This window comes from Pecten maximus, unplaced genomic scaffold (assembly GCF_902652985.1).
Source record: "Pecten maximus unplaced genomic scaffold, xPecMax1.1, whole genome shotgun sequence".
NCBI classification, from domain to species: Eukaryota; Metazoa; Mollusca; class Bivalvia; order Pectinida; family Pectinidae; genus Pecten; species Pecten maximus.
Window position 1 is genome coordinate 21,186 of NW_022979414.1, and position 12,575 is coordinate 33,760.

A 12,575-nucleotide genomic window follows, 5' to 3' on the forward strand; every position below is an offset into this window, starting at 1 on the left:
ATGAAACTGCGAACCCTGTGTGAAACTCACTGGACAAGTAGAGCTGACGCATTGCTTACCTTTCTAAGGGCCTTTCCCGTTGTTGTCCGCGCCTTAGAGCATCTACAGGAAAACGGTGATGTCAAGGCAGGGCAGCATTTACATACCATTCTTAAATGGGACTTCATTATTGGTCTTGTGGTGTGCGAGCATATCCTACAGTCAACAGTGTTCTTGTCAACATTCCTACAGAACGTTTCCTGTGACTTGATGGAAGCTGCCAGAGAAAGTGAAGTAGTGATTAACACTCTAACAAACGAGAGGAATGACCCAGAAGTATGGAATGCTCTGTTTGAGAAGGCATCTGATGTGGCCGGACATTTCGATGTTATTCCTTCAAAGCCGAGAACGGCTGGTTTACAGAGGCACAGACACAACGTACCCGCCGAATCTCCCACGGAATACTGGAAGAGGTCATTATACATTCCATTCATGGACCATATGACGCTGGAAATTACAGACAGACTCCTCGGTGGAACCGTGCAAGATCGATTCCTTGCTCAGTACCTTGTTGCAAGCTCTATACATCGTATCACACTGGACATCAAAGGAAGACTGTTCGATGCGTTCGCACAGTATCTAACACCACATGACCAACATGTATTCAACGCAGAAATGCGTAGTTGGGAAACTAAATGGAACGGAGCCGATGTAAGCATCATAAAGCCTACAACGCTACAGGATACCCTTAAAGAATGCAATTGGGATCTGTATCCGCGCATCTCTACCATGATCAGGGTTCTTCTTACTATGCCCGTTTCCACTTCTATCGCTGAACGTTCATTCAGCTCTCTTCGGAGGATCAAAACCTACTTACGAAGCACTATGGGTCAAGGAAGACTCTCTGATTTATCACTGTTGTATATCCACAGAGACCAGCAGATCGATATCAACAGCGCGATAGAGCAGTTCGCTACCGATAAAAAAGAGGTGCCAGTTTTGGATATTGAGTGTATTCAGTGATATACAATGTATGTATTATACAGACAGTGGCGGCCTTTTAGGTTTACCTGACATTGGCTGGAAGGAATTTTACCTGACTGTGTTGTGTTAAAAACAAAACGTCGTATCATTAAAATATTTGATGACAACCAGAAAAAGCTTTCGTCCGCCAGGAAACTTATACCATATTGATCAACTTACAACAACTTTAAGGTATGGATATTTCTTTTAAGAAGAAAAACGTTAATTATTTGTTTAATCGACAGTTCACAAAAGGTATTCGAAATAAGACCAAATTGCACAATTTGAAGTCCATATTTCAAATTTTCTCCCGGGGGTGGAATGAGGTTGCGGTGTGTTCTATGGGAATTTGTCCCTGCCCTGTGTGTCACAATACTCGCGATCATATAACAATACGCTATGCCACACATAGTTGGTATAGAGGCGAAAAATTGTCTGCATGTAACTTAAATAGTCAGAAATGTTTGATGTGGCGATATCGCCGTCCGCCAACATTGCCGATAGGATCTCCAAGCTGGCGTTTCCCCAGTGCTAACGTGAGGTCCTCCAGCGATAGCTTTTTCGAGTTATTTAACCGCACCTTGATGTCATTATCAATTCATTAGCACTGACCCATACAAAGTCCTGAACTTTTCTGACAATTTGTTTCGTACCTAGATTTGCTGTGTGTTGAGTGTTGATCACCGATGCTGGCGTGTTAGTTATGGTGACCTTGGTCGTCGGTCCGTCAGCTTGCAAACATTAGGATGACCGCATGGCCTAAATAGCTAGCAATGCAAATTGGCGGGGTACGTCAAGATTGATGACGTCATTGAAATTGTAGCTGATTAGCCTAATTGGCAGCTAAACATAGTTCCCTAAAAAATAATTTATATTAAATCATCTCATCGACCCCTGAACAGCCAAGGTCATATTGAGGTTGGGTCTCCTTGCAGCATGGTAACTATATACCTCACTTACAACATACATGAGTTCTGTATCTTGCCATCCAGAGCAATTAAAGTAAAATATACCTTACCCAAGCAACAAAGCCACGGCAACACATTGACTGACACTTTTCTCAGCTTTCTAAGAAACCGACACATGTGGGGAGCATCGAACCACGCCCCTCGGATCTTCACCTGATGTTACGTAGTTGCTGCCCTAATCGGGTTCGCTTAAGTAATGTGGATGGAAACTCAAGTATCGAGAGTAACATTTTTTTTTTGGTAGTTTGGAGGTTGATGGTACAATAGTAACACACATGACTTTCACCACAGGCAACTGCATCTGTTTAGTATTTATTGAAAAAATAGTATTCCTTACTACTCATACTATATCAACAAGAGGCCCATGGGGCCTGTATCGCTCACCTGGTTGGATTTGACCAAATGTCAAAATAATGTTCATGTTCAATTTGTTAAAACATATACTCTCAAAGGGACTGAAAGACCCTACGGGTGATTTTTACAACATAATTGTGTTTAAAGAAACTAAGTCCCTTAGGGTGGGGAAAGACCCTTGGGCCTATTTTTACATAAGAATTGTGTTTATCCTTTAATGTCCAGCGATGCTATACATAGTTATGGGATGGGGGGTCACAGTAACCATTTATGCAAAATCTATTCCTTTTTCACCAAATTGGGTTCAAATCCGTTCATAACTTTATGACTAGTACTGTAGTGATTTAAAGGAATTTCTTCTTTTTCCCCTATTTACCCCTGCCCCTTTGGCCCCTTGGGGTCAGAGTGAATATTTATACAAACTCTTTCCCCCTTCCTGGCCAAATTTAGTTGATTTCCATTTAGAACTTCATGACTAGTAGTGATATAAAGACAAATCTCTATTTACCCTATTTTACCCCACCCTTCAGGCCTATTGGGAGTCAGAATCAATATTTATACAAACTCTTTTCCCCCTTCCCCCAAGGGTGTTCCTGACTAGATTTGGTTCAAATTCATTCATAACTTTACGAATAGTAGCGATTTAAAGGATTAATCCCTATTTCCCCTATTTGACCCCACCCCTCAGGACCCTGGGGTTCAGAATAAAAATGTATACAAACTCAGTTCCCCCTCTGCCAAGGATTTTTCTGACCAAATTTGGTTCAAATTCATTCATAACTTTATGACTAGTAGCAATTTAAAGGATTAACTCCTATTTCCCCTATTTGACCCCACCCCTCAGGCCCCTGTGGGTTTATAGTAAAAATTTATACAAACTCGGTTCGTTTTCTCACAAGGATGTTTCTGACCAAATCTGGTTAAAATCCGTTTAAAACTTTATGACTAGTACCAATTTAAAGACTAATCTATATTTCCCTTATTTGGCCCCGCCTCAGGCCCATGAGGTTTAAAGTAAAAATTTATACAAACACGGTTCCCCTTCTCCCAAAAATGTTCCTGACCAAATTTGGTTCAAATTCATTCATAAATTTACGACTAGTAGTGATTTAAAGGTTTTAACTCCTATTTCCCCTATTTGGCCCTGACCCTCAGGCCCCTGGGGGTTTATAGTAAAAAGTTATACAAACTTGGTTCCTTTTCTCCCAAGGATGTTCCTGACCAAATCTGGTTCAAATCCATTTAAAACTTTATGAATAGTAGCAATTTAAAGGATTAACCCCTATTTCCCCTATTTGGTCCTGCCCTCAGGCCCCTGGGGGTTCAGAGCAAAAATTTATACAAACTCTGTTCCCCTTCCCCCAAGGATGTTCCTGACCAAATCTGGTTAAAATCCATTTAAAACTTTATGACTAGTAGCAATTTAAAGACTAATCTCTATTTCCCTTATTTGGCCCCGCCCCTCAGGCCCCTGGGGGTTCAGAGTAAAAATGTATACAAAGTCTGGTCCCCTGCTCACAAGGATGTTCCTGGCCAAATCTGGTAAAAATCCATTTAAAACTTTACGACTAGTAGCGATTTAAAGGATTAATCCCTATTTCCCCTATTTGGCCCGCCCTTTAGGCCCCTGGGGGTTTAGAGTAAAAATTTATACAAACTTGGTTCCCCTTCTCACAAGGATGTTCCTGAACAAATCTGGTTAAAATCCATTTAAAACTTTACGACTAGTAGCGATTTAAAGGATTTATCGCTATTTCCCTATTTGGCCCCGCCCCTCACGCCCCTGGGGGTTCAGAGTAAAAATTTATACAAAGTCTGTTCCCCTTCCCCAAGAATGTTCCTGACCAGATTTGGTGAAAATCCATTCAATACTTTAGGACTAGTAGCAATTTAAAGAAAATGTTTACGGACGACGGACGACGGACGGACGGACGGACGACGGACGCTGCGCCATGGCATAAGCTCACCGGCTGAGCTAACAAGAGTTTAACACTTGAAGATCGCATGATGAATTGACTTTGGAACGGAAGTACTTGTTAAATTAGTTATTTTCTCGAACGTGATTAACGTTATCAATTAGCAACAGATCTAATGAAAAGGTTTTTTTAATGTCGTCAATAGGTATTGTATTCATACTTGTCTGAGGGGTTTGGAATACCACTTTTCATCAAACCCCCAGTTTCTGTTCGGCGAATCATCCACACGGAAATCCCACATCACGTCCAGAAGTTTGACTGTCCGGCTTTCGGCGTCCTTCGGATACAACATTCCAAAGGGATCGAGACATGTGCATTGATGAAAGCAGCTGACATGCAATAAAAACCCAACAAAATAGTAGTAGCAGTTCATTTTCCCTCCGTTTACACCATCTTCTTCTTCTGTAGTTCCCTCCTTTGGTAGGAGAACCACCAGCTTTAGGCCGGTGTCAGCATTATAGTTTTATGCACCTTGGGACTCGCCTCAAATAATCGTTGGAGCCTTATTTTTTTTAGGAATATCATAATATAAGCATATAATATTTCTTTTTTAAGATAGTTACATTTTCAGTTGAGGGGTATTTACAGTGGGTATTAGTCACAGGCTGATTCCACTATATCCACAAGACTTGAGCAACAAGCCACCGGATGAAATCTGTATCATATTTACAACACTGTTCATTTTCACTCATAAATATTTTCCACATATCTCGTATTTCACAAGATACTGACGGAAAAGTCTCTATCTATTTGTGATTATCAGCATTCAGTATGGCCGTACGTCTGTGAAACAATCTATAGCATAGTCCTCTGGAAATTGTTTCAATTCTGACAAGTTCGTCCTCCTGTAGAAAGTGGAATACTGTACAGTCGATGAGAAGTTTGGTAAGATTTGATTTGGATGTCAGTAGTAGGTTCACAGCGCCTCACGATGGTGATCCATGTTGCAGAGATAAAATTGTATTTCTTTTATATAAACCTCCCTTGTATCAGTTAATGGTGGACAGTCGAGTATGAAGTGAGTAATGTCCTCAGGTTCCTGTTTGCATAATATGCATGTTCTGTTTGCACTTCTCACAAATTGTGCTCCCTGAGACTGGAATATGATTGTTCCAGTTGCTAACTTTGCTTTCAATGCAGCTTTTGTAACAGCGAAAGGGTCAGTGCCATAGCTGGTCCATATGTTATGCACCTTACCAATAGTAGTTTCGTTGATATTCAGAAGCTGAAGTGACGATTTCTCAGAAGCCTCTTGTTTCAATCTTTCAGTATGATATGCATTAATCGTCTTGTTGACAAGGCTGTTCCAAGCAGGTTTTGGTGGAGGGCTCTCCAGAAGTTCATATGGTGAGGGCAGTGAGTAGAGCGTTGTGATCTCATACAGCCTCGAAAACCAACTCCCAGAGTTTGGTGTTTTCACCGCAAGTTGTCGAAAGCGACGTCGCGTTCTATGGAGTTTTCATTTCTTATAATGTTTCCAAAAGGTTTAAGGATCCGTTTGTGGAGCTCTCCCGTTATTGGGATCCGACCAAGTAGCAATAGAGCAGCTGAGTTTGCAGTACGCCTTGGGAGATGTTGTAGCCGTTTGATTAGCTGACGGTAATATAGTTCTAGTTTGTCTATGTCCGTCCCCGAGAGATTAATCACGTCTAATCCGTACATCAGTCGCGGTAGCACGTATATTTGTATGAGATGAGAGGACACTTGTGGATTCAGTCCGTTTAAGCCATGGAGGCCTGCTCCCATCATAGAGTATACTGTTCTACGTGCGGTGGTGGTACGGTTATCAGATACTTGTTTTGTCCCGGTAGATGATGATGTATCTCTTTCTATCCCTAGATGTGTTGCGGAGGCTGATACAGTGAGATTTGCGCTGTTTAGTTGCCAGGTTTTGCTTTGGCTGTCGTTGAAAACGAGTATCGTAGATTTTTGATCACTCAGTATATACCTTTGCTTATTGGCATAGGCCGCTTGTATGTCAAGCATAGCTTGGAGCTCATAGGGGTCACTTGAAATAAGGGTTACATCATCTGCAACTGTTGGTATTCCACAGTAGACGTGGCCTAGATGCATCCCAAGCTGATTCTGTTCGAAGGTGGCAAGTAGGTTATTTATGAAGATCTTATAGGCACTATGTGACCAGACTCCGCCTTGACATACCCCCTGTTGCTCTAACACAGGTCTTGATGTTCTCCCTTTCCACTGTGTTTTATTAGCCGATAGAATTCAGTACGATTTCTCTCGTCGATGTCCATTAGCTGCTTGTATCTGTCTGCTCGGTTTGCAGCCTCAAGTTGACGTTGTAGCGTTCGTAGTTTCTTTTTAGATTGGAGTTTATTTTGGTAGAGAATATTGTCTCGAGCAGCTGGCTTTCCTGCAGCTTTCCATCTGGCATGGTAAATCTTACTTTGCCTTGCGGCCTCTGCTAATTTTGGAGGCCATGTCCTCTTAAAGGCCTTTGCTTTCTTTGCCTTGCGCTTGCCTCCTTGGTTTTCAGCAGATGTTGATAGTATGTTGATGAGCTTTTCTATAAACCCCGATAGATTTTCTTTGGTAAGATTTTCACCGACATCAATGAGCTCCCTTAGTCTTTTCTCACTCTCTTGTTGGTAGACCATTTTATCCACCTTGCTCCAGAGGACTCTATGTTAGCATTATGTGTATCTTCCTTGGTTATTTTTAGTACGCATGGTACTGTAACGAGTAGGGGATCATGGGTGGAGGTATTATACGCTTCCCTTTCGAAGATTGTGTATGATGATATGAGATTCCCCGATTCAACAAAATAGTCGATCTGCGATGTATCTCGGCCATTGTGGTGATAGAAAGTAGGACTTGCGTTGTTAATCTGTGGTATATGGAGGTTGTTTTCGGTGATGAAAGTTTGAAACAATTTGTCTTCAGGCGAGTTCCTTATAAGGGAGGCATTCATATCACCGCCTATAATTATTTTGGCAGTAACGTTGTATTTTGCTATGATTTCAGTCAGTTCGTCTAGGGTTTCCTGGTAGTCTGCGTTGCTGCTACCTCTGCAGGGCATGTAAACACACAGGAACAAGATCGGGTTGGGTATATTTAGGCGAAGACCTACTATTCTTTCCCCACCATCCGGGATGTATTCACAGAATTGTTCATAACACTTTTTTACACTAATTGAGACCCCTGCATGACCTCTATCCTGTGGATCCACATGTTGAATTGTCGTCGAAACATTTTGAGAAGCAGACGTATTCTTCCAAGTGGTTGTTCAGCTTGTGTATGTCATAGCTGTGGAACCAGTGTTCCTGCAGTAGTATAATATCCGAACGTTTTGCTAGTATATTTAAATAGAGTTTGCTGGAGTGAAATCCTTCTATATTAAATGTGGTTATGGTAATATTATTCTTAGTATCATCATGTTGGCTGTGACCATGGTTACAAACTGCCTTTTCTATGACGACTTTCTCGGCGATATTGTGGGAAGGCGGAGACATGTCCGTTCCCTGTGCGGAGTTGTTGGGTTCCTTACATTTGGACGATGCGGTGTGTATAGCTCGTGGCTCAGTGGATTCATGCGCGGATGGACTTTTGTGTAATCTGCTGACGTGTTCCCGTGTGTTTCCATTTGTGGGTGAGGAAGATTTGGAGTTTTGTAGTCCTTTTTCCTCACCTTCGGCGGCGAGGGTTTGTCTATAAAATCCGGCATGCCGTTGTTTGTGTCGAACGAAACGGGGTTCAGTGTCAGAGGTTGTGGCTCGCTGTATTGTAGGTTATGTTGTGTATGGATTTCTGATGTGTTGCTCAGGTCGTGATTGACAGGGTAACCTCTTTTCCGCCGTCTTCTGCGACCGCTTGTAGATGTGCTGCCTTTTGGGTTGTTCATACAAGGTGCAGCATTTTTCATGAGGAGTAGCTCTGTATTGTTTTTATGGATATCCAGTTCTAGTTGTCTCAGTTTTTGTTCCATAAACCATAGCTTTACTTCACTTATTTCAGATTTTCAGGTGGGGATTGTGCGTTATTCCGGTTCTGGTTACGGATGAGTTGGTCAATACGTTGTGTGGCTATGGCGAGGGATTGTTTATGATCCTTATTTTTCTCCTCCAGAGTGATAGCGTAAGAGCGATTTGTGGCAAGCTGCTTTTTCATTTGAGAAATGTCAGTTTCCTGTTTCAGTATCTTGACGTCTTTTGATTTTATAAGCTTTTCTTTCTGATCTATAATTGACTTTAGGTGTTCAATTTTCGTCTGTAGGATAGCGGAGCAATCGGTGTCAGCATTTTGATTTGGTGTTGGTGGGCGTTGTGTGTTTCCAGTTGCAATAGGTATATAGACCCGTCCTGGGGCTTTTTGAGAGAAAGATGGGTTAGACTGTGACAGGTGTTTGGTTTCTGCGTCTAGACATGTAGTATTAATATTCGTATCTATTATATTAGTATTTGAAGTCACGGTACTTAGTGTTGATTTCTGCTCAATACTAGTTTGATGGTGTGTGGGACTTTGACTTGCACTCTGTTTTTGTTTTGTCAAGTCACTTTGTGTATTGTTCATATCATTCCTTTGTGTAGTGCACAATATGCATTCGTAATCGGATGTAGTTACCTTTAGGAAGTTGCATGTGACAGTTTTAAATTCCTCATATGCTGCCGCTGAAAAGGTCAATATAATGTTGCTTTTAGCCATGTTGACGGAGACCGTATGAGGCCTTTTTGAAGCTTCAATTTTCTTACCAATTGCTTTCTGTTTGTCCATCACATAGTTCACATTGTGAGCATTACTTTTGTCTTTTTCTGTAGTTGTCTTGCGCCGATAAGCTACAGTTGGCGTAAACGGGGCTTTGGCTGCACGTAGCCTGTTGCTCTGTCGCTTTGATAGTTCCATGGCTACCTGTGACTAGGAGCAAAACTTACTTGGGGTCGGGAATTTTAATTTAAAATAATCAAGGTAAAACATAGATAAAAGCAACGTTTGTTGCACTGGGATCAATAAAAACAAATCAATCAATAATTTTGTTGTAAAAACCGGAGGGGGGGGGACACAAGTTAAAAACAGGAATGTTAAAACTGTGATAAAAAGATTCTAAAATTCTAGGCGCAGTGATAAGTTCTGGAGTTCAACAAGATCAACATTTACAACCTCGTTATTTGAATAGCTTTTAGGCCGGTATGGTTCAAGCTAATAAATTTGTGCTGCGAACCTCCAAAAAACTAAAATGGCGGCTCAACCGCCCTTACTAGAAACGATGAAAAAAGTTAAATTTCAGCGTTTTAGGGGCAGGAGCTCTGGACAAAAGGGTATCTCGTCACTCTCAGTAGATAAAATTACAGTTAAAATTATTTAAAACTTATTGGGGTAAAGTTTAGGTGCATAAAACCCTAAAAAAAATCCTGGGAGCTCTTCCCTTTCACTCCGCCATCTTCAGCCGCACATGCGCACCCTCTTTCATGGACGCGGCCATTTTGGATAGTTACATGATCGAAGCTTGTGTAGGAAATTCCCCGAGGAGCTCTGGATTTCATCTGGCACCACCACTAACCACAAAATTAGGCCCTGGCATGGGGTTATTTATTATTCATAGGAATGTGTTAACCACCTGTACCACCAAATTTGACAACTTAATGTCGTTGGGGTATAATAGGCTTAGATTTTATCATGACTTATTCGCCATAACCAATAGGCACAGGGATTTGATATTAGGTCTGTAGCAGTTGTGTGTAAGCTATAACCTTTACACCTAATGCACTACGTATAGAGGTGATGAACAGCAAAACCCCCATACAGATAATGGGTAGTACCCACGGCTACCTGTACTGTATATATATATTAGACTATCTAGCAATCGTTAGCTGGAAGGCCTAAGGCCGTAACAGCGGGCGTAAAACTCTTTAAATAAACAAATAAATTAGTCAGCAACTCCGCCGTAGCCGGTCCCAAGCCCGTGTTGAGAAAGGACGGTACAAGTCGTTCCGGCCTCTACCAGTCCGGCCCCCTAGTCGTTCCGGCCCCTAACCGGTCCGTCCGTAGTTGTTCCGGCCCCTTAGTCATTCCGGCCCCTTAGTCGTTTCGACCCCCCATGTTGTGTTTTTAATCTTTTCTGGTGTTACATACATATATATATATATATATATTTAATATATTTATGTAAACACATATAATAATTTTACAATTTTATTCAGTCCAGGTTGTCGCCCCTTAATCGGAATATACAATTTTGTCTCCGTCATCGTTGTATAGCGTGAGTAAACGAAGCTAACAATATATCGTGTTGTTTTCGCGGTGTTGTGATTGGATCCGTGATATCATCTTTTGCCTCGTATGTGATAAGTTAAACTAAGTTTTTGATAAATTTTTATGATGAAATGATTTTCAGTGCTATGAAACAGAGGGGGGCATATTATAAAGCGTCCCAGTGTATAACAAAGAAAACTACAGAAAAGAAAAGACAAGAAAATTCAGTAGATGGGATATATATTATGTATGTATGCCTCATTTAATTGTTAATACATATAGTTTGTAATCATATTTTCAACTTTCAACTTCTTTCTCTTCACAAATTTACCGATGTACAGAAAACATATTTACAACAATGTACAAAAGCATATACAAATATGACTTTATTTTGGTGAATATGATACATTTCTTAACTGTATTTATACTTTTATAGTTAGACTGATATTAATATAAAATACTTTAAACACTTTTTTATCAATTATTTCACAGTTCTACCGGTATATACACTTTTCACTCTGAAAATAATATTACATATAAACGTAGATATTTACATACAATAAACAAAAAAGAGATGAAAGAAGGACATACATCAGCACAAATATATAATTTCCTTTCATATCATATAATACTTACAGGATGTTTATGCAAGTGAATTATATTTAATTAAGACACTAAAAACACAAAACTGAAACACATCTTTCTTCTTAGCAATGCCCACAACACTACAAAGTTCTATACACATTTCTACTATATATACGTATATATATATATACTTCTGCTCAGGAAATCCCGGACCACAAAGCTTCGAGATACCCCTCAGGAATGCTGAAGTCCGCACTGTCTGACTCTCGTAGTCATTCCACAGCTGCTCCACCTTCGTCTCGCGGAGACGGTTCTGTGTGCGGCGGTGGCGGGTGAGGGTCTGCTCCTCCACCAAACGCATGGTTACTTCGATGGAGTTTGCTTCCTTCCTCAAAAGTGGTACAAGGAGGTAAAAATGGAGCATGGCCCGGCCTGCCTTTCCATTCAATCGTCGGTGCCAGCCTGTTAAAAAAATAAACAACACATTGTGAGATATAGAGTTCGTATTTTTGGGTATTACATATTTCATTTCTTTGTTTGGTATGACATATTGCATTTCGGCGCTAAATAAACAACACATTGTGAGATATTTTCGCTAGAGTACGTTTTCTTTGTTTATTTTGTATGACACTGCATTTTGGTGCTTTTTAAGTATAACATTATGACAACAATTTTTATAATTCCATGTGATGTAATGATCAAAGTAATGTTATTTCATTTTGTTAAATTGTGTTTCATAAGTCAATGTGTCTGGCATTGCGCATTACGTTGATCATAAAATGATTAACAAAATCAACATCATAAAACTGTTCAATGCTTAAATATTTCGCTATGTATTGACAAATGTAATGATTCAGAAAGAAGTATGTTTTATATATAACAAATCATCCTAATACATAAATTACACAAAAACTATGTAAACTTAACTCTCACGGTGGACCTCAACATACTCCATAGTAATGTCGCTCACGTTGAATGAAATATGGAAATTCCCTTCCGGCGTAGATGTCGACAAATTTCGTCCCATCGCTGTCATTGGGGTAGAAGGAGATGGCTGTGAGGGTGCTGTAGTCCTCGGGGCGGCAATCGGTGCTGTACTCCGTGTGATATAGTCATATATATACCATACATGTAAGTAAGAAATATAACTATATATAAAAAGTATAGTATACTTATCTCGGATATCGAACATAACACCGGAATTTTGTAAGAACTAAGAAATATATATCATAATAAATATTGAATATAACTACGGTATACGTAATGATGAAATATACACGTAACTTTATACAAATTACTATTGGTATATGTAAGAACTAAGAAATATATATCATAATAAATATTGAATATAACTACGGTATACGTGATGATTAAATATACATGTAAGTAAGAAATGTATACGTAATGATGAAATATAATATATACGTAATGATGAAATATACTTGTAACTGTATCTATAAATATATAACATATAATAAAATAT

At 40.0% G+C, this 12,575-nt stretch overlaps 1 protein-coding gene across 1 annotated transcript; it reads left to right on the top strand.

Annotated features, from left to right (window-relative positions):
- Positions 1–1,002, top strand: LOC117318612. Its single transcript, XM_033873576.1, has one exon. The coding sequence runs from the start codon at positions 1–3 to the stop codon at positions 1,000–1,002; it is 1,002 nt and encodes a 333-aa protein (XP_033729467.1).
- The last annotated feature ends 11,573 nt before the right edge of the window (positions 1,003–12,575 follow it).